The 24,623-nt window shown below is 32.4% G+C and overlaps 1 protein-coding gene across 1 annotated transcript in view; it reads right to left on the bottom strand.

Moving 5' to 3' along the window:
• LOC105819659 (CUB and sushi domain-containing protein 3) overlaps positions 1-24,623 on the bottom strand; it is a gene marked incomplete at both ends in the record, with an annotated part of 761,280 nt that overhangs the window by 161,146 nt on the left and 575,511 nt on the right. The window contains 3 exons of the mRNA XM_012655960.1: positions 3,702-3,889; positions 7,153-7,291; positions 16,665-16,856. Of these exons, the coding sequence (XP_012511414.1) occupies positions 3,702-3,889; positions 7,153-7,291; positions 16,665-16,856 (519 nt within the window). The remainder of the gene's footprint in view (positions 1-3,701; positions 3,890-7,152; positions 7,292-16,664; positions 16,857-24,623) is intronic.

Below are 24,623 nucleotides of genomic sequence, written 5' to 3' on the forward strand. Positions count from 1 at the left end.
AAAACTAGAACAAAAGAAATAATATAGATAAAAGCAGTAGTGATAAAAATATTAAACAATGCTAACAAAAAAATACAGCAGCGAGTAAAGTAAGAGAATAGTGTGCATAATTTTATGTCAATAAATTTGAAAACATGGATAAAAAGCTACTTTGTATGAAAAGATTTCCAAAAATCTAAGAAAAAATAGCAAATCTGAATATATTTACTATCACCAAAATTCTACTACCTCAAATCATCAGGACCACAGTTTTATAGGGAAATATGAGAAAATATTTAAGAAACAGATGATTCCTATTTCTAGATACCAGAAAGTTGCAAATGCTTATGAACTTAGGCTATTAGTATAATCTTGATATCTAAACCAGGCAAGGATAATGTAAGAAAGGAAAGTTATAGACTAATCCCATGGTAATAAATCAATGATCATACATCTTTGTAACAGAAATAATTCAGTGGCAATATATACCATAATAATATGATGATTAAGTTTCTAACCAGAACATTAAGCCAGGAAAAAGAAATGAGGTATTTATAGATTAGAAAGAACACAACTATCACTAGCCACATAGAAAATCCAGAAAACTCTATAGAAAAATCATAACTAATGAGTTAAGCAACTTTGCTAGATACTAGGAAATTACAAAAATCTATTGTGGCCTTATTATTAACAACAACCACAAATATCTAGTAATAAAGGTTTCACTTAACAATAGAAAGTGTAAGACATTTAAGATTAAGATGAAAAAAGTTTTATAAAGAAAATTATAAATTATTACTGAAGGCATTGAAGAAAACATCAGTAAATTGAGAGATATGCCATGTTAATAGATGGAAAGATTATATATCATACATTCTTTAATTTGTTCCCAAACAATTTACAAAATTCAATGCAGTCCCAGTCAAATTCAATGGGTAGAACAAACTTAAGTTTAAATCTAAATAATAAGTTCAAATTGACAATAAAATGATGATTTTAAAGAAGAATAAGGTGATATATTTGATCTGCTTGACATAATGACTTATTTTAAAGCTATCGTAGTAAAGTTTAGAGAAGTCTTGGCCTGAAGATAGAGAAACAGGCTAATGGGACAGAAAAGAATTTAGAAACAGACATAGAAACTTGATATTTGACAGCACTAACATTACCTGTCCATATGTGGTGCTAGGACAATTATTCACATGGAAAAATAAAATTAGATTCCTGGTTTGCACAGAATTAAACTCCACATGTATTAAAGATTTAAAGCAGAAGAGCAAAGCTTTAAAACTTTGGATGCAAGTTTAGGAAAATATCTTTATGAGACCTCATAGTAAGGAAAACATTTTTAAACAAGATATAAAAAACACAAATCATTAAGGAAAGGAAGGATTAAATGATATTGATTTTTAAAAGTTTTGTACAGCAAAAGAAACCAGAAATAAAGTGAAATCATTTGCAAAATATAGTGATAAGATATTTGCTACAACATAAATAACAGATAAAGAACTACTATCTAAAATACACAAAAGATTCCCTATAAATAAAAAAGAAACAGGAAACCAATCAGAAAATATGCAATGATTAGAATATTCAGTTAACAAAAAGGAAAGCTCAGTATACAAAATAGAGAAAAGATGTTCAACTTAATAATAATTAGGGAAAAGGCAATGAAAATGATGAAATGCCATTTAACACCCATGAGGTTAATAATTTTCAAATTTGACAAGAGCAATATTTTTTCAAAACAATGAAGTTTCTTAAATCCCCATCCTCCAGTGTCAAGAGTATAAATTGGTACAACGTTTTTAGAGAATAATTTGGCAATATGAAGTTAGATTGAAGAGGTTCACAGCCTTTGACCCAGTAATTGCACTCTCAGGTAGATAGATGTCCTAAAGAGAATCTCACAGATATATTCAAGAGGATATGTAAAAGAATGTTCATTTCATGATTCATTCCTGGTAGTGAAAAACTGGAACAACTAAGTGTCTACCAGCAGAAAAACTTATATATTAACTGTGATATAGTCATATGATGCAATATCATAAAGAAATTAATAAACTAAAGCTAAATGTGTCTAACACTGATAAATCTCAAAAACAATGTAAGGGAAAAAAAGCAATTTTCAGAAGGATATGTATATGATAAAAATATAAAATTTGTTTGAAAATAGGACGAAAGATGTGTATATGATAGAAAATATAAAAATACATGCAAGCATACACAAATGGAAAAGATAAGCATCAAATTCAGAATTAGGAGGGTACCATCGTGCAAAGAGCAGGAATGTCTGAAAATGACCTTAGCTGCTCATGATGGTGTGGGCGAATAGACACTTTCTGGTTCCTAGCGTGTGGTGAGGGGATCATCTCCCAGGTGGAGAGAGTGGTGGTATGCCCAAGCTCAACTCTCCATAAGACCACTGGCTTCCTAACCCACAGTCCCAACATCTAAACTTCCCCAGTGTCTTCTGGTACACAGCAGGTAGTATTTGCAGGCAACCGCAATAAACAGTTGGCGCCCCAAATCTTCACTGTTTGTGCCAAGCTGCCTGTGTATTCTCCTAATGCAAAGGCCATTTTCTTACTTTGCCGTGTGAGATGGGAGATTCACGGAGTGCTCAATCTTTTCACTGGATTGAAATCTATACCCTGGCCATGACCAGCAGATATCCTGGCCCCGGCATGCATTTCTAAGTGATGATAAAGATATTAGAGGACCCCAAGAGTCTGGATCTTACTGACTTGTGAGTTTTTCCTTTCCCTAAAAGAGTCTTCCTTTTTTTGTGTGCTGTTATGGAATTTATCATGATCTTTTGCAATAGCCCTGAAGAGACTAACCTCTATTCCCATGGAAATTGCAAAATGAGTTTCAATTGTATACTTAATATTTGATTTCTTAACACAAGAATAAAAAGACTTGAAGCAAATTTACATAATGTTAAGATTTGCCAAGTTGAATGGAGGATATTTTGAAGTTTGTTTATTCTATATAATTTTCAGTTATAAACGAAAGTATTTCATTAAAAAGGTGGTAAATAACAAATCTAAAGTATGTATTTTCAGAACTCAGTTGATATCTTGAGGTGAATTATCAGTATGCCCTTTATGGACTTAATAACTGAAAATAAATTTAAACTTTAAACAACTGAAACCTAAATCTGTTCCTATAGGTACTAATTATACAATTTTAGAAAAAATACATTTATAAACGCTCACAGACATAACATAATTTATTTAAATACTTGCAGAAACATGTGGAAACATTTTAATTATCACTGTATTTTTTTCTCCCTATTCTGAATATTGACACATTTAAATATCTGTAGACATTTTCTGAAATATAATTATCTTATACTTTGTTCTCCTTATCACTGAGAGTAGGCTCTAAATAAAGGTATTTGAGTGAAACTTTAGCTTCCAAAATATGAGGCTTTTTTTTTTTTAATATTTTGTGTCCCCAGCCAACTCCTCCAGTATACTAATTGTTAATTTGTTTGCCAGATACATTTCCTTTGGTAGTAATTAAGGCAATGCTAATTTCCTTCTCATCGACAGGAAAAGTCTACAGCAAGAACCCTTTTATGAGATAAATTGTGCATAGCCTGCTTTTAAGAAGGAACATAAAATTAACTTCTAACAATTGCCAATGCAAAATTATTTTCTGTATAAAATACTCATACTTTAAATCATGATGCTAATGTAAATGTTTGTATTTACCTTTGTATTCTAAATGAAATCCAGTGTAACTAACAGATCCATCACTCCGAAAAGCCAAATGCATGGTATTTGAGCTGCTTTCTATTCTTTCTGGTAACTTGCTGTCTTGAAAGCTTCCAATCAGTGGGCTATTACTGTCTGGTCCATCATATATATAGAGGAAGTCATAGTTTGGTTCTATGCTAAAACTAGAAAAAAGAAAGAAAAAAATAGAATGATTATTGCTAGGCTATTAACTATAATAGTCATATCATCACATATTAATTAAGTGTTTAAAAATAACAACAGACTCTGTCAAAATAAGCTAATTTAAAAAATTGCCTGGTAGCAACACATTGTATATAAATACCAAATCAGTAGTGGAAAAAGAAGAAAGTCATCTTGATATTTTCAAATATTTTTAAGTTGACATAATATTTAGAGGAAATACAAGTGATTGTAAAGCAAAGAGTTTAGCTGATGAATGAGCATAGGATTAGGAGTCAGAAGATGTGAGTTTAAGCTTTGTTTCTGCTCTTATTAGTTACATATTCTTATATAAGTTACTTTATGTCAGTAAAGCATGGAGAATAATACCTACTTTTTAAAATATTTTCATGCATATATTTTGCATCATGAAAATGAAATCTTTTTTCCTTATCAATGATACTATTTGCCTTGAACTTCAAAATTTATGAGAACTTTTGTTGTTTTAAAATTCAACTCCACATATCAGATTTAAACAAAAGTTGAATACATAATTTGCATTTAAATTACTTAAATGAACTGCATATTGTATTAAGCATTCTTTTTCCTGAAAATAAATATATTTTCTTCTTTTAGAATTTAATGAAGGAGAAATAAAACCAATACAATGTCAAAATCAGATAATGTGTGAAAAAGAACATTTTAACATAAAAATGATTCAAATCAATTTTTTAAATATTGCAAGATTTGCATAATAAACTTGCCTTAACTTTCAAAAGTATAAGAATTGTCCCATAATGATCAAATGATTGTAGAACCCACATACTTAGAAGGCAGGAGACATGACATCAATTTGTCTATTACTTAACTTATAGCGTAGCAGAGAAACATAGTGAAAAGGATGGACTCATTTGAGTCAGTAAGAAAAGTCAACCAGTTCCTGATATACAATGAAACCAGTAAAGCTTGGCATTGCTAAACATCCATCAGCAGAGAACCTATCTTGTTAAGTTCTATTATCTTTGCCTGCATCTAGTTAAGAGATTTGTTAGGTGAAAGATATTATCTCCAAATCTATAGAATTTATAGAGGCAACAATTTTCATCCTTAATGTGTACATACACAAACTGAGTCTACCTACTCAGTTTACTTGTGCATAAAGAGTGATGAAGAAAGATCGGGACAATGCAGAGGTTTCCAGACTTTTCATATATTAAGGGCCCCTGTACCACCAGAAAATTGGAGGACCATCACACTATCACATTTTACTTTAATTTATTCAGTAGCTTCATGAGTTTAATTAATTTACCTTGAAACTTTTCAGTGGATCTGAGCCACTATTTTGGTAACTGTTGGCATAATACAGCAGAAATCAGAAGATTAAGCCTCATTTTATTACTTATTCCCCCTGTTCTGGGACAAAATACAGCCTCTCCAAATTTCATCTGTTTCAACATTAAAACAGTAATTACAATTTCTTTGTTTATCTCAATGTGGGGAGGATCACTGGAAACATGTTCTTTGTTAATGATATAGTAGAATTTATTATCCTTGAAAGGCTAAAAGCTTATTTAACAATGAAATGCAGTACATTTCTTTTTAATTTCTAGTTTGGGCTTAAATGAATACTTAAAGTATTGATTTGTAACTTGTGTGGAAATGAAAATAAAGCAAAAAGTATTCTTTTTCCAGGAAATTTTAAAGTCTTAGTTATAATGATTATTTTTTCCTAAAAAACTAGAAGGACAGTGCACTCCAATAGTACTTACATTTTACAAAGTACTTTCATAAATATTAACTTGGTCTTGCCAATAATTCTGTGGTATAAGGAAGAGATTATGATTTTCATTTTACCAATGAGTACGTTAAGGCCCTGAAAAGTCAGTGGTCTCCCTAAGGTCACATAATAAATGGTAGAACTGGAAATCAAATTTAGGTTATGCACTTCATGTAACATAGCCTTCTACTCCCAAGTTATTAACTAGAATAATTTTATAAGTAAACTAAGCCCTGTATTAAGCATTGTGATATTTCTAAAGTCTGTGCAGATGTTTCCTCAACTATGAACATAGGGATAATAATAGTTTGTATCTCAGGAATTTGTCTTATAACAGAATTCCAACAAATAATTAATATTATCATTGTTGCTTTGGTATTTCCAATTAGCAATGTATCACTACAAATTATAGAAAAAAAATATATTTATACACTTTTGCTGAATTTTTGTGAGTTCAAATTATCTTTAAAAAAAAAAAAAAACCTGGCTTCAATATGTTAGAAAATACTGTATATTTAAGGTTAGTATTTTACGTAAATACCAAGCAGTTTTAAGACCCTGGTGGCAGAAGAAGGGGTTATGTTAGTAGGGTCAACGTGCTGATTACATCAGTCTTAGACAGTGAAGATTAGGAACTTTTCTACTTAGGAAATCTTCCAGTGGCTATTACCTAATACTCCTACTGAAATCTTTAGGGACAGAAACCAGGTTTTGTGATACTAGCTCTTGGCTCATGTGAGAAAACAGAGACTCATTGAAATAAATAACTTATACAACGTAACACAAATGACAGTGGCCAAGCTAGGGCTCAAACCCAGCTGCACTCTCCCATACAAGCTGCATCCCTCACTACTTCAGTGCTAAGCTAACCCTGAAATTTACACTGCTATGCAGATGTAAATTTTGAAACTTTGCCATGTAAAGTTCTATCATGAGACAAGCTCTGCTGATAAGTCATACAGAAATGACCCACAAAAATCTTTTTTTTCCTCAGCTTGACTTAATGAGACCAGCAGAAAGGAAAGTAGTTAGGAATATGTGTCTTCCCAAGCCCATTGGTCGTACTGTACATATGGGTTTTTAGAAACCTCAAAAAGATTTTGGATGGTGCACATATGAGAGGAAAAAACTTGAAATACTGACCTTTTTAATATTGAAGCTTAGGAAAAACTGAATTTTTTGAGGCAGTGATGGTAAGTACCAGGGAGGAAGGAAAGATTATAAAGAGATCAAACTTCATGAAAGTTGATAAAACACTTGACCTTTAACTTGTTTCCCTTGCACTGGAATCTGGTGAAGATGCTCACCTACTACCCTTCGGAACTGTTATACTATTATTAAAGGCTTTGTTAGTTGCAAAGTATTACTATTGGGATTAGTAAACAATAATAAAAATGCTATAAACAAAAATAAAAATTTGCCTGGTGCAAACGCTAAAGCAAAATGACCAAAAGGATTTTTTAAATGTGGAAATGTATAAGAACTCACCTGATAAATGCCAAGGAGATAACATAGTCTGCATTAACGGTGACAGTCCAGTCGCAGTCCCTGCTATGCGGATAAGGATGAGGGAAGTTTGGCGAAAGAATAAAGCCCGAAGATCCTGTTAAATTGCCTCCACAGGGTGCTTTAATTTAAACAAACAGACAAAACCTCTTAAGTGGTTAATAAAATTTATTAGCTACCAATATTTGTGAAAACACTTGTTTAAAAGTGTTTATTAGGTTTTGTACAGATTTGACTTGTATAGTACTGGATGCTTGAATACTACATTGTCTTTCAAGAAAGGCCTTTAAAATATTGAATACATGCACACATATGTGGATACGTTGAATTTAGGTACTTTCCTGGCTTCAAGAGACCAAAAAAAAATGCATATATATGTCTCTCTCTTTCTGTTACTATTTTGTTTCATGTAAAAGAAAAACATTTCGAAGAGTGGTAAAGACGATTTCTCTCTAGTTATTACATTAGAAAAAAATGTGAAGATTAAAAATTAGAAGCAAAACAAAGGAAAACAAAACCTTTAATAGTAAATGGAACAATAGGATATGAAATATTTGGCTCATTTTTGTCTTCCCTGGCACCTTTTATGTACCTACGGAGGAAGAAATTTTGATAATAGTTAATATGAGAACCTAGAATACTTCACAATAATACATGCTTACGCTGAATGTTAGGATATTCCTAAATTCTAATTGCCTGACCTCTTGATGGAAACAGGCAGTCAATACAGTTTTTACTGCAGCCCCAAACAAAGGTTTCTGTAACACGTTAATAGAGAGGCTCAAAAAATTTTCAGTGAAATTCGGAGAATAGATTCTTCAGGGAATTATTGTTGAATTTTGTTAAACACAACTTAAAAAATTATATATTACACATAGGTGGCATTTTCAAAAAACTAAAAAAATGAAGAAAGATATGGAGGTCCCTGGTGGGGAGCTGGAAAAGTGTACAAGATAAACACACACACATATATATGAGAGAGAGAGATTGACACTGGGATTCTCACATTCTCAGGATGTCTCCTACATATAATCGGCACATCAGCATTCTTCTCTTATCTGGGTTTTTAAATTTTATAATAGCTTTCTGAGATAAATTTTACCATTCAATTATAAGGCATGTGGATTCTTCTGACAACATAAAACTGGTTTTGGAAGGAGGACAATTTTGGTTCTGGCAAAGTTTCAGCGTCTCTGTTCTTTGCCTGAGTCTAGAAATGCAAAATCATCATTATAATTTGGTAATTTTTGCCATTTAAATTATAGATGTTCCTTATTGCATTCCTGCATGGCCCCTCTGCTACTCGACTCAGTGCCTCAGTCACTCTCAGAAGATGACCTACTATATTGAGAATATCTAGTTGCTCAGACTTAATTTATTCACCACTGCTTTCTTATCACCTGTATATTTTTGTGATACATTATCAAATGACTAGACATAAACTATCTCAATTTTCTGCTGTTTTTCTTCTCCAAACTTAAATGCTTCCTGAATATTTCTCTCTACAATCCAAGGATAAAGATCCCCTGCTGACAATCAAGATAACACCTCCCACCCGATTACATAATCTCTCATCCTCTCAAAAATCTTTGTTCAATTAATTATCTTTCTTACTCTGTTCTGGCTCTTTCCTCAGTGTACAGATATGCTCAAGTCTCTTTTATCTTAAAAACAAAACAAAGTTCCCTGAGAACTATTTTCTTTCGCCTTTTTTTTCAACTGAAAACAGGAAACACCCTGCCCCATATGACTTAGATAAGACTCACTCACCATAACTTAGTTAGATAAGCACCCCTTGTTTACCCTCTTGTTTATCCTATCATCCAACTTGCCCACACATGGTTCTTTCTCTTTGTTAACTGCTCTCTGGAAAACAAACAAATAAACAAAACCCCCTACCTTTTTGTCTAAATCTTGAGACATGTGCAGATCTTTTAGCCACAGTATTCTCCCTACTGGGATAGTCCCCCTCCACCTGCTGCAAAAGTCCCTCCTCACCCTTGGAATAATCCTCTTTGGATCAAAATCTCTCCTTACTAAGTTCTGATTTGTTTTTTATTTCACAAAACTAAATATTTTGAAGGGGAAGTCTAGTTTCATTGTCTTTTTCTGCACTCATGTGATGTATTTACTTATAGGCAGACTAAGATGATTAGCAAGGCAGGGCACCAATGGGGGAGGAGGGAAAATGTTTCTTGTGTTGTATCTCAGAGAAAAGTGTCAAAGTATTCATCATGAAAAAAATTATCTTAAGGTTTAGAATTGTTTTTATTTTAAATTATATTTAGAGAGACACAATAATCTTTTTATTACTTAGGGACTCTAGATGTCTTTGCTTGGCCCCTTCTACCTCCCATTCTCTCCTCAACCTTTTCTATCTCCCTTAGCCTTCTTGCCCCCAATACAAACACCTCTTAGCTCACCCTTAAATGATTTTCCATTTACAAAAATAATGGAGACTTTTTTTGCCTTTGTGTTTCTCTTGCTATCTGTAGTCATTCTTAACTATTGACCTTTACCTTAATTCATTCTCCTAGTTTTTAGAATTCCACCACTAATTTTCTTCTAGATTCTTTATACAGACCCCAGTTTTATCGTCAAGTACTTCTTCCTTCACTTTATCTTGTAATTTTGATGCTCTCCCGAGCTCCTTACCTAGTCCTCCTAATTTTCACTCTGATACATTCTTCCTTATTGACTGTATCTAAATTTATGACTTCATCTTCCATTTTTTAAAATACTGATGACTTCTTTTCCTATATTCTCCTGCAGATTTCTCTGATGAATTCTAAACCGTATACCTAAGTTTTTACTGGATATCTCTACCTGGTAGTCTGTAGGTACATGAAACATAGAATATACAAAATACCCAAATTTCAAGTCAAATTTGCTTCTCCTCCTGCATTCCTAAATTGCCAGATTAGCACTATCATGCACCTACCTTCTCAAGCTAGAGAGGCCTAGGATTCTTCCCTTTCCTTCACTTCATCCTTGTATACAATTCACCAAGAAACCTTGCAAAGATTCTACCTCATAGATATTTTCAACCTGCCCTTCTTTCTTGCCTTACTACCATATTCTAGATCTAACTCTTATCTCTCTCTAGATTTATTGCAATGGCTCCCTCTAATGTAATCTAATCTAGTTTCCTCCAATTTTTTTTTCCTCAGTGGAAATATCTAATGATACCATGCCTATGCATAAAATTCTGTGGTTGTTTCACATTGCTTAAAAGATAATGCCCCAATTCCAGTACAGCTTTCAGGACCTGACCCCTATGGCCTTTCAATCTCATCAACCATTGCTCTAGACACATAAATTGTACTCAAATACTATCAAACTGTTTACAGTACTTTTATGACTTTGACCATTCTATTTTTTTTTTCCTGAAATGTCTTTTTCCCTTCAACATTTATACAACTCTTCTTACTTATGTTTTAAGATTCATCACTTTCTCCACAAAGTTTTCCTGGAAAACTACAATATGGTCTCTGCTTCAGCTCTCTCCAATCACTCTGGTATCTGTAGTAACCTCTGCCTATCTCCACCATTTCTCTAACCATATTTTATTGGAATTTTCCATTCAGGTATCAGCATTCACCACTAATACGTAGGCTAAAGACTCTGTCTTATATGTTATTTTATACCTGGACCTCAGCACATACTATGTAATCCATAAATTTGTTAAATTGCTAGCGGCTTTTTATACTCATTATGAAAATAGGAAAGACTGTATGGATGAATGCACAATCTAATTTGTAGCTATGTGTTTTGATAAAAAAAATAGCAGCATGTATTGCCTTTGGGGCTTTTAAAATCATATGTTAATATGAAAGAAATGAACAAATATGTATAATAGCAAATGTATATACAGGCATACCTCAAAGGTATTGTGGATTATGTTCACCACAATAAAACAAATGTAGCAATAAAATGAGTCACATAAAGTTGTTGGTTTACCAGTGTATATATAAAAGGTATGTTTACACTATACTATAGTCTATTAAGTGTACCATAGTATTATGTCCAAAAATGGACATGCCTTAATTAAAAATATACATTATTGCTTAAAAATGCTAACAGCCATCTGACATTTCTGTGTGTCATAGTCTTTTTGCTAGTGGAGGGTCTTGCCTCAATGTTGATGGCTGCTAACTGATCAGGGTGGTGATTCCTGAAGGTTGGGGTAGCTGTAGCAATTTCTTAAAATAAGGCAATGGTGAAGTTTGCCACATTGATTGACTCTTCATGAAAGATTTCTCTGCAGTATGTTATCATGTTTGATAGCATTTCACTCACAGTAGAGCCGTTTTCAAAATTGGAGCATATCTTCTTAAATGTTCCTCTGTTTTATCAACTATGTTTATGTAATATTCTAAATTCTTTGCTGCTATTTCAACAATGTTCACAGCATCTTCTTGAGGAGTAGATTCCATCTCAGAAAACGACTTTCTTTGCTTAACCATAAGAAACAACTCCCCATCCATTCAAGTTGTAGCACGAGATTGCACCAGTTCAGTCATACTTTCAGGCTCCACTTCTAATTCTAGTTCTCTTGATATTTCTACCACATCTCCTGTTACTTGCTTCACTGAAGTCTGGGGCCCCTCTAAGTCATCCATGAGGGTTGGAATCAACTTTTTCCAAACTCCTGTTAATTTGGATATTTTGACCTCCTCCCATGAATATTCTTGATTGTATCTAGAACGGTGAATCCTTTCCACTGGTCTTCAATTTACTTTGCCAAGATCTATTGGAAGAATCACTATCTATGGCAGCTATAGCCTTATCAAATGTATTTCTTAAATAATAAGACTTGAAAATTGAAATTACTTTTTATCCATGGGCTACAGAATGGATGCTGTGTTAATAGTCATAAAAACAACATTCATCTCCTAGAACATCTCTATCACAGCTCTTAGGTAACCAGGTACATTGTCAATGAGCAGTAATATTTTGAAAGGAATATTTTTTTTCTGAGCTCACTGGAGTCTCAACAGTGAGCTTAAAACATTCAGTAAATCATTGCTGTCATCCAGGCTTTTTTTTTCCATTTATAGAACACAGAGTAGATTTAGCATAATTGGTAAGGGCTCTAGGATTTTCAGGATAGTCAATGAGCATTGGCTTCAACTTAGAGTCACCAGCTGCATTAGCTCCTAACAAGAGAGTGAAATTGTCCTTTGAAACTTTGAAGCCAGGCATTGACTTCTCCTCTCTAGCTATGAAAGTCCTAGAAGGCATCTTCCAGTAGAAGGCTGTTTCAATGACATTGAAATCCTATTTTTCAGCGTAGCCACCTTCATTACATATCTTATCTAGATCTTCTGGATAAATTGCTACAGCCTCTCCATCAGCACTTGCTGCTTCACCTTGCGCTTTTATGTTATGGAAATGGCTTCTTTCCTTAAACCTCATGAACCAACCTCTGTTAGTTTCAAAGGTTTTTTTTTTTTTTTTGGCAACTTCCTCACCACTCTCAGTCTTCGTAGAATTGAAGAAAGTAATGGCCTTCCTCTAGATTAGCCTTTGGCTTAAGAGAATGTTGTGGCTGGTTTAATCTTCTATCTAGAGCATTTAAACTTTTTCTATATCATCAATAAGTTTGTTTTGTTTTCTTATCATTTGTGTGTTCACTGGAATAGCACTTTTAATTTCCTTCAAGAATTTTTCCTTTGCATTCACAACTTGACTAACTGATGCAAGAGGCCCAGCTTTCAGCCTTCCTCAGCTTTTCAACATGTCTTCCTCACTAAATTTAATCATTTCTAATTTTGATTTAAAGTGACAGACATGTGACTCTTCTTTTCACTTGAACACTCAGAGGCCATTGGCCTAATTTCAATATTGTTGTGTCTCAGGGAACACGGAGGCCGTAGAAAAGGGAGAGAGATGGGAGAACAGCCAGTCATTGGGGCAGTCAGAATACACACAGTATTTATTCATTATGTTTGCCATCACATGTGGGTACATTTCATGGCGTCCCAAAACAATTAACAATGGTAACAGTAAAAATCACTGATCACAGATCATTAAAACGGATATAACAATAATGAAAAAATTTGAAATATTATGAGGATTACCAGAATGTGACACAGAGACATGAAGTGAGCACATGTTGTTGGAATAATGGCGCCAATAGAATTGCTTGATGCAGGGTTGTCACAAACCTTGAATTGTTAAAAAATGTAATATCTGTGAAGTGCAATAAAGCTAAGTGCAATAAAATGACGTATGTATGTATGTATGTATATATGCTTCTTAAAACACTGGAATGACAGATAAATATTCTTTGCAATATTTTTTTCAGGTGGTAAAGTGGTTGGATTATGTAAAATTTGGGGGGAATAGGGAGCAATTTTGTTTAATTTTCCTTATTTTCTGCTGGTAATACTAGACCTTTTTATTGTTAGAAATTTTATACAAACATATATATACATATGTACATTATATATACATGTCCGGTATCACAAAAGATATAGGAAAATTCATTGCATATATTTTTAAGTATTTTACTGGATATTGTCCATGATTATACTATTGTTGAATATAAGATCTTCTAAAATTCTTTTTATTCTATTATTTAAATCATTCATCAATGTTTTCTAGTGCATTTCAATAGTGTGGTTGATTTTGCAAGTCTATGAAAGCCAGTGAGACAGAGATGTTATCTGACATTTGTAAATCCCAAACACTCAGTGAGTAAAGAAAATTGTCTTTTAAATATACTCAACCTTAAATAGCATTTAGAACTGCATTTTTATTTTTATGCATCTAATCATAAAGCATTCAAAATATAAGTCAGAGATTTATGAATTAAATATTTAGTTAGTTTCCATGGAATTCTGACATTAATGATTTGTTCTGAGTGCAGTTTGTTGTGAGGCAGTTACATGGGCATAAACTATTTATAACTATTTTACAATCTTGTTAATTTTTTTCTGTGCCAACTGTCTTTCTCAGAAGCCCACCCACATTAATGTCTTTCTTATTTACCTTCATAGTGAGTGCTGCTATTTTTCCCTCTGGCAATGTCAAAGTAATCTTCACACTGTCAATTTTGTTGGAATGAATTCTATTAACTCTCTTAAAGATGATATTCTCCTGGGTTTGGTATTTGCTATAGGCTGACTACTTCTACATGCAAGCAAAATGCCTTATGCTCTGGGGTCTGAGACATAGACTTATGGAGTTTCTAAAAAGTTCAGGGTTTAATCTTTGGCATAGTATTTCCAATCATTGAATTCTTTCTTATCAGTTTCAGAGGTCAAGCTTTCTGCAGTCTTAGCAATTTTTCAGACTTTTTTTTTAAGGTTATTTTCTTCCTCAGAGAAGCTCTAATGCATATCTTCTCCTCAAGCTATCTTTTCCTCTCAAAAAATAATATACAGTACCACAATCCATACAAAAACTCCACAACTTGCTCAATTTAAGATTTAGTGCTCAGCTTTTTTTTTTTTTTTTTTTTTTCTGGAATAGGACTTGCTAGCTAAAGCATATTCTTGTCTATAAATGTAATTTTATAACAGCCTATCTCAGAACTCTTAAACCTTTTGCATTTTGGATTTTAGTGTTTTCTAGAATCTCAGTATAAGCTGTTTAATGTTTTAGGATTCTACATAAAAACATTTGACATAATATAGCCCTTCTGGTAATTCTAATAAGCAACACCCTTTAACCAGGTCTAAGAATCACAGCAAAAAGTTCTACATAAGTCTGTGATGTTTTATCATTTCCTCTTTGTATAAAGATTCTCTTTATGAGATATGCAGTCAAATTCCAATTAATTAGAATGGGAAGTTTTAATATAATCGAAATTTTTCAGGTTAACTGAGTAATAAAATATGAAAATCTTGAAACACGTATGAAATATTGTTTCAATTTCTTTTTCTTTGCAAAGGTGCTTAATAATTTTTTTCCTGCTTTTATGAATGCCATTATGGTAAATGTAAATTAATTGATGTTTGTTGATTTAAAGTCCTGCAATGGTGCATGAAGAACCACATAGGTGTACACAGGAAATAAAATCTAAAGGGAAATGTGACCAAATGTGAACTTCCTCAAGCTATGACCTTATTTTGTGCTTTTTAAACTAGTCTCTTTAATAAATTTACTTCCTTGTCATCTGCCTTATTTTCTACAGAAGAGATCTAGAACTGCCTGGCTGGTTTGGAGCTTTATGTATGTTTGTTTTATGTGTTTGCTGTTTTTAAAAGTTCAACACATAAAATAGAGAAAATATGATGTAAAAATTCAGGTATTTTTTAGATTTTATTTCGCTGGAAAGTAGGTTTATAAGAACAGGGAACTTTTCTATCTTGTTTTATTGCTGAATTCCCTCTGTTTAGAACAGTGCCTGGGACACACTGAATGACTAACGAATTTGATTTTGCAACTTTGCATGAAAAGTTATGTGATGAGGTAAAATAAATCTGAATAATTGTGTGCTTGAATTTGTTTGCTTTTCACTGAAGTACTGAATACTCTTTTCCTATTTCCATATGACTTTCAAAAATAAGTCACTGTGAAATTATATTGAAAATGTTTTTATGAGTTGGATATAAATGAACAAAAAGTTTTCTCTCTAAAACATGCTAAATCTGCATGTGCCAAATGCTATAAGAAACACACCGGTGAACAAGATATGGACTCTGAAGTTGCTTACAGAGAGCAACTGTAAAAAACTGGTAAAAAAGAGAATATGTAAATAAATACAATTTTGAGTAGAGAAAATGTAGTTTGGTCAAAATTTAATGTAAATTCAAGATAACACCACGACTAAAACAGTTGAACAGAAGAGTTTAAGATTAAACTAGTTTAATTATATAGCAGATTTTCTAACCATTTTTATTCCAGAAATGGTACATTTCTCTAACTCTTTCTTGGATCCACTACAAAAATAATTTGTCTTTTAATTTTATGGAGTCTGACTTGGTGATTCAAGAACACAGCACAGAAACAAAAGGAAGGCAATTGAAAATATGAACCAAGTTGCTACAACTTCTTAGATCATCAAAATAAAAACTGATAATCTTTTGGATAATATTAATTGAATGAAAAATCAAAGCTTTTAAACTCTAACATAGGTTCTCATAACATTTTCTTTCTTAGAGGAAGTAATCATTTCAAAGGCAACATCAATGTAGCCCATTTTAAATAAAGAGTCTGAATCCACTCTTTAAATTCTAAAGCCAATGGATAACTACAATTATATAGTAAATAGTGGAAGATAGGAATTTCAAGAGCTTTGATTTGTAACTTTTTTAGGATCTTAGAACCATTGAGAATTTAATAAATTATGAATCCTTACTCCACGGGAAAAATAATGATCATTTAAATTTTTGTACATTTGGGGGAGATTCATGGTCTTCTGAAATCTTAGACTCTTGTATGGAATCTATTCTAGAATATGGTTTCTAATTACTAACATCATTACCAGTTGTTAACCATTGTTTTATATTTATATAAAATTTTAATTGATTTTTAATTCATACCTATACAGACTGGTGGGCTGGGCTGCCAGAAGTATCGATTTTCTACCTGAATGCAGGTTATTCTTTCCTCTCCTTGAAGTTCATATCCTGGGTCGCATTGAAAAACAACAGTGTCCCCAGGTTCTCTTCCATCCCCATTTCGAGTCCCATTCATGGGAACGCCTGGGTCACGACATGCAGTGGCAACAGAACCTATCAAAAGACAGAACCAAACTTTAGTTTTGATACTACTAAAATCAATTTCAAAGTTCCAAACTCTAAAGTGTAAAGGTCAGAACCTTCCACATATCTATGTACTTTAGAAAATTAACTTAAAAATGCTTGAGTCAATTTTTAAATGTTTTACAATAAATACTTTTTATTTGTTATTTGTTAAATAATTTGTATGCTAACTTCTTTCAAGAAGTGCCATAGCATTTTAGTCACTAAATATTAAATCTACTTAAAATTACTAGATGCTTTGTGAAAGACATTGTGAAAAGGATGAAAAGAAAACTGTATACTGGAAGAAAATATTGGTATGGGACAAATCCCACAAAGGACTTACACTTAAAGTATATAAAGAACTCTTAAAACTTAACTTAAAAAAAAATGAAGAAGAAAACCTACAATCAATCCAATTACAAAATAGGCAAAAGACATTTTAGTGAAAAGGATTTCAGATGGCACATGAAAATATGTTCAACGTCATTAACTATTGGGGAAATGCGAATTAAAACCGCAACGAACTATCACTACGTACATATCAGATTAGCTAAAATTAAAAAAATATATATGAAAACACCAAATGCTGGCAAGATTATGGAGAAAACTGGATCACTCATACATTGCTGTTGGGAATGTAAAATGATACAGCCACTCTGGAAAGGACGTTGACAGTTTCTTACAAAACTAAATGTGCACTTACCATACAACCCAGCAATTGTACTCTTGGGCATTTATCCCAGGGAACATAAAACTTATGTTCATATAAAAACTTGTACACAAATGTTCACAGCAGCTTTATTCATGATAGCTAAGAACTAGGAACAACTCAACAGATGAATGGTTACAATGGGATATTAATCAGCAATAAAAAGGAATGATTTGTACATATAAATTGAATGGATTTCAAAGGAATTGAGCCAAGTGAAAAAAAATACAGTATCGAAAGGTTATATATTGTTTGATTCTTTTACATAAAACTCTTGAAGTGATAAAATTGTAAAACTGGGAAACAGATTAATGGTTGCCAGGGATTGAATGCATGAGAAGATGGTGGGAGGTGACTGTGGCTATAAATGAATAGTAAGTGGGACTTTTGTCCCACTGGAACAATTCTGTATCTTGTAGTGGTGGTCATAGAAATCTACGTAAGACTAAATAAGTGTACACACACATGTGTGTATATAAAACTGGTGAAATATGAATAAGGTTGACAGATTGCATCAATGTAAATTTTCTTATTGTAATATCCTACTATAGCTATGCAAGATATTATCATTGGGGGAAACTGGGAGAAGGGTATACAGAATATCTTTGTATTATTTCCTAAAACTGCATATGAATCTAGAATTATCTGAAAATTAAAAGTTAACGATCATTAGAAGAGAGGAGAATAGTATGAGACCATAGGAAAACAACAATTCTTTTTCTATGCACAGTATGTGGCACATTTACTAATAGAGTTAATTCCAATTATTCGGGATAATGGAACAAAATATTATTTTGAATTACCAGGATATAGATTTACCTTAATGCATATGTCAATTAAGTATCAAGACAAAGAAGCTATTAAAATTTCCGTTTAGCTACTATTAAATTATACCCATAAATGTAGGATTTAGCATTGGTACAAATTATTTTTTAATATTTTGCATATTAAAGTAATGACTGAATTGCTGAATTACAGACACATAAGTAATATTTATTGATTTATTTACTTACTAACTTATTAATAATACATGCTAGGCATTGTACTAGGTGCTGAGAATACAGAAAAACAAACAGACACAAATAGAATTGAATAGACTTCAAATTTTTTGGATAGTCGTGGCCTTGATAAACAGATTCTACTGTATATATCCCTAGTAGATAAGTAGGTTGGTACCTAGGTATGTAGGTAACTAAGTAGGTAGGTATATAGGTAGATAGATGAATCAATAAATGCATTTATTCATTAATATGCCAATTATTCTATAAATACATCCGGCAAACCTGTGGCAATTCATCTATCTAATACACACACACACACACAACAAACAACCAGAGAATCTATATACAGCATTGTAATGTTCTGATTCTTAAAGTTGTATGGAAATCAAGAGGAAAAAAAAATTCAGAAACTGAAAAAGAAAATACTGGTGTGACATTAAGCCTGAAACTGTATCAAAGCAGAAATAACCAAAAAGTGATCGCACGTGTGTGTTTGTATATGTGTGTATTTGTATTTACATTTTTGAAAGAATTTTTAAAGTTGCTTTCTTAAAGGGGAAATTTTTTAAAGTATTAATTTTCAAGGATTTCTTTTTTTTAAAGGATTATAAAAATAGACTTCAAATTTCATTTTACCAATCACTTAAATGAAGCAAAATCTACTTAGTTCTAGCATGCTCTGATAGTAATCAGAAATCTTACAGATTTTACTTCCTTTTACTGATAAAGTGGCATTCCTGAGCAGTGGCCAGGGACTTTACATGTTTAATTCCCTTAATTTGCATAACAACCTTATGAATCAAATGCCATTATTATCCTTATTTTAGAGGTAAAGAAACTAAAGTTTAGAGAAGTAACCTGTCCTAACTTTTACAATTACTGAGTGTAGATAGAACCAGGGTTTGAACTCCAGTCTGTCTGATTTCAGAAACTAAACCCTTAAATATTACACTAAACTGCCCTCTTCTACCTTTAACTGTCCAAGAGACTCAATTTCTCCCCTTCTTAGTTAAATAAAATAAAATAATAAACTCCATTAAAAAATTATTAAAAGGTAGAGATTATATCCATAAATAAAAAACTAAGACTGACATAAATCCAAATCCACCCTAAAATAATATTGTGCCTTCATGAGACTTATTTTTGAGAGAGTTGGATTTTATTAACAGAATATCCATAGAGCCCATATTGGAGAATATGAGGGGAAGTGGGGTAGGGACTTGGTTTTAATTTCCATTAAATTAAGCTATCAATTGTTGCTCCATGAATTAATATAGATGTGTTTGAAGACAGGATTTGTCTTAAGAGTTTTGCATAACTTTGTCCTGAAGGAATATGTGAACATGTTGGTTTGCATTTCAAATGTTGTTACACTCAGAAGGGCACCTCTGAAAGACGGTAGCTGCTGTATCCCACAAGGTGCAGCGTTTCTCAGACCTAAAGGTTTGGATTTGCTTTGTAAAGCAAAGTGAATCTGTTAAAAACTACAGGATGAGAGCTGACAATGGAGTGCCCCCCGGAACAGACAGCTTCCTGAATGGCTATAAGCAAGCTCCTGTTTAAACCACTCTAGACTACCTGTCTCCATTCACAATAACCTAATAACTATGGAGCCAACATATCTCTGTTTAACCCCTCTGTTAAGTGATAAACTTACCTTAGAACTTAGAAGTTAACCTTTGAAAGATTTTGTAACCATTTGTTTATGTAGATAGAATTAGTTAAAGGATCTGTAGAAACCTTTTGAAAATCTGTTAACCTGAGAGGAACTACCTGTTGTTGTGTAAATCTGTTACCCCTGGCAACTAATGACTTATTCCCTATAAGTTACCATGTAAGACCTCATTCAGGGCTTTTTGAGACCCACGGAGAAGGTCTAGGCCCCCTGAGAACCCGCTTTGCCTATAATCTTCATAAACTTATAAAACTATATCTTTGTCCCTGTGTATTCTTTTAGTTCTTTTATTTTCCATTTTTCTCTATTATTGTCTTATCCCTTGCAACTCTACCAAAGGGACCCGGATTTTTGCTGGGAGCTTAGCTACCTCCTCGCAATCAATGTTTCTTAGCAGAGCACTAAGCACAACATCATGCATCACAGGGGCTGGGCAATTATAATCTTCTACTACAGACAGAGATCTTTTGTAGAATGTTTACTATGATAAATTCAGCCATAAGTTTTCTTCATTTGCTCTGGAATGGTTTCCACCTGAACTAAGACTGACCTATAGGTTGGTTCTATAATATATGAGTGGAGAGTGATGATTTACCTACACAATTTACATTTAGGATGTTTTTATTAGAAAGAAGTGATATAAATGTGAAAAGTGCCATAGCTTTCAAATTGAATAACGGAAATAACATAAAAGATTATGAAAAAAAGTTTTTTTTTTTTTTTTTTGAGGCTTTCCATGTGTTGGACTCTATTCACAAGAAGCTTTAAGCTTAAGATGAACATTCTCAAAAATAAAAATGTATGTGTAACAATATTAGAAAAACATAATGAAATGAAAGCAGTCAGTATCATCATGTTTTAGCTGACTGTGTTTTTGCTCTATTGTCAGGTTTACTGGAATTAAAGATTTAAAGTAAGAACAACTATCTAAGATAAGAAGGCTTTGATATGACAGCTAATATGTGATATGTGGGAAATATGCATTTGCCTTTGGGCCTAGTTGACTTGAAGGAAAAGAGGTGGTAAATCCTTTTTGTCTCAATTAGTAAACAAACTTGGTGTACAATTTTAAATCACAAGAAAGTATGATGGGGTTTAATTGAAGATCAAAGAAATTTTTTTCCTCTTGGAATTATTCAAGTTCATAAAGCAATTAGTTAAATACACATAAGAAAAATTTCTTGGTGGGAATGCAATTGTCTTATTTTCTTTACTTATTCAAAGTTTGGTCTCCGTACTGGCTATAATTGTGTGGGTAGAGACAATTATAATAATTTTAGCATCAATAATTCTTTTCTGTATTAAATAGAAACTATAGCCATTGGAGACAATAAATAACCATTTAAGGACCTATGCTATATCTCCTTGAGAATTAGGAGTTAGACAATCTCACATAATTAACATGATTAAAAAATCAATTATATAATGTTATAATAACTTGAAGTATTGATCACAGTTTTAAAAAATTAATAATTTTTATTTGATATTTATTTTTCACTCTTTTGGAGTATACATTTCTCATAATACATAATCATTATTTATATTTTCTTTTTGTTGTTATATAAAATTTTAAGTGGAGATTTGATCCTTTATATCCTCTCCTATTCTGGAATAATATATAGGATGTTTTAATAGAATGAGGGCTTCGGGGGCTATTAAGTATTTTAATTTATTAACTATTTTAAATATATAAAAACAAAAGTGTATATAGCAGAAAAGAGTATACTAACCACCACTGCATTTACATGGGTATTTTCTATTCATTTTATAAATTTCTTTAGTTTAAATTGTTTCAAATGATAAAATGAACACCTGCATTTCTGTTCTATTAGGTTTTAAGTCTGCCATTTATGCTTTCTTTTCTCTAATATAAACATGTAAAGTAAGAAAAAAATTCCAAGAAAGATAACGAATCTTAACAAATTTGTTACCTAACCTGGAATGATTTCATAAAAGGAACATTCTGAAAAGTGAATAATAGGCTTATATGCTATAACATCCAAATATAATTTGGATTTGATTAACAAAATCCTATAAAACTGACAATAAAAGATGAATTCCCTTCCTTGTTTTCCTCACTTTGAAAGGACTGACCATTTAAATTTTGTTTAGTCTAGAATGGGAATTATAAAGTAGCTAGTCTGTTACACAACTGTGTAGATTTTGCTCCTTACATCAGCTGATTATTCAGTAGAAATGACAATAGTCATAGAGAAAGAGTATATAAATGAAAATGTATACGAATGATTAATATTGCTAATATGTAATACTGACTGAGTACTTTCAACATTTAAAACACTGTGCTATGAAGTGAATCTCATTTGATTCACAGGAGTCTGAGAACTGTTATTACCTATATTTTTCCAATAAGAAAATGGAGGCTTAAAAAGTCTAAGAAAGTTTCCCAACCTCATACAGTTACTTAGGGGCAATTAAAGTACAAATGCAGATGTGAGACCATATCCAGGGAACATTTCTTAAATAAAAGAGATAGAGCCTTTGTAATAAAATGTGCTCAAAGTGTTGATATGATTATTAAATGGAAGTTTCTAAAACACATTATTAATCTGTGTCATTTTTTCTATTTTGATGATTTATATCATAATTTTGTTTTTATTGCCATTCTAAGTAATATTCTTTTATTATTATTATTATTATTATTATTATTTCAGCATATTATGTGGGTACAAATGTTTAGGTTACATATGTTGTCCTTCCCTCCCCTGCTCCCCCGAGTCAGAGCTTCAAGTGTGCCCATCCCCCAGATGGTGCGCATCGCACTCGTTATGTATGTATATACCCATCCCCTCCTCCTCACTCCCACCTGCCAGACACCCGGTAAATGTTATTCTTATATGTGCACTTCGGTGTTGATCAGTGAAACCAATTTGCTGGTGAGTACATGTGGTGCTTATTTTTCCATTCGTGGGATACTTCATAAGTGTCATTTTAAAATCAGACAAGCAGCTATCTGCCTACCTATTATTTTAATTGGAGTAGTCCAAAAAACTACGCATTTATGACACTTTAAATATATTAATTTCTTAAAAATATTTTCACAGGTATTGGAATTACAGTTTTATCTAATAGTGTTGCATTAGTATATAATGTGTCAAATTGAATAAAGTCTATGTATCTAAAAAAGAGAAACAGTTATTCAACATGAAAGCAATTAATTTAAAATAGAGACCAGTAAAATAATGATTATAATAATGATTACTGTCTCTACTGAGAGCATATAGTGTGCAAAGCACTTGACTAAAGGCTGTTTATACTCTTAAGCTAAAACACAGAATGCTTACAAAATAATATTTTCATCCCCATTTTTAAATAGGTAATACGAGCCTCAGAGATGTTAAGTGCACATTCTTAGCAGAGCTGGGATTTGAACTCAAACAGCGGGGCTCTTAACCACTACAGTGTTTTGTCTCAGCGTAGGTCTGTCCCATTACCAGAAATAACACAAAACCATAGCCTACTAGTGAGACTTTGCTGCTTTGCTGTTTATTGATGAAAGAATTGGCCAAAAAAAGAAACACACACACACACACACACACACACACACACACACACACACACCTAATTTGAAATGGAAAGGCAAGAAATAATGAACAATTTTTACCCCTTTATTACATACAAAAAATTTCTTGCTACCTATATTTTTACTATAAAGGGAAGCAAAAAAGAAAGACTCAATGTTATTTTTGTAGTTATTATTAAAAATAATGGAAATAAAATTTATCCATCTATATCTATGTTTAGACATATATATATGCCATATATGTGTCAAATGATATTTTTAAAGTAATTACAATATGAAAAACATTCCCACTCCAACTGATTTTTCATTCTATTTCTCTTCTTCTCAACCCCTCTTTTGTCTGATTTCCTCTCTTTTAATTCTCTGAAAGAGTAGAAGCAGTAAGATAGGAACATCCTCTTCTTAACACTATCAAATCTATTAACACACTAATGTTTGTATCCCTATTCTCTGCTTCCCCATCTGCTGCAATGGAGAAGGTATTCTTGGTAAAGCCAATTCTATTAATAGTTCTTGTGTTACTGGTATTAAGCCCTCTCTACTTCTCAAGGACTTATTCCTAAACATTTCTCATCTCTTCTGAATCACTAGCACATTGGATCATTCTCAATAGCATGTACAGTAGTGGTCTGAATCATTCTCAATAGTATGCAAATGTAGCTTATATCTTCCATCTTAAATACACAAATGAAATCTCTTTACGTCCCCGTCCTCTTCCAACGTCTTTTCCCATTTTCCTGCTTTCTTTAATAGGAAACCTATTAAACATCTCTCCTGAGAGGTCTCTATACAACTGTCTCCAGTTTTATCATCAGCCTTTCATCTACTT

Source organism: Propithecus coquereli, unplaced genomic scaffold, assembly GCF_000956105.1.
Source record: "Propithecus coquereli isolate 6110/MARCELLA unplaced genomic scaffold, Pcoq_1.0 Scaffold494, whole genome shotgun sequence".
Lineage (NCBI taxonomy): Eukaryota > Metazoa > Chordata > Mammalia > Primates > Indriidae > Propithecus > Propithecus coquereli.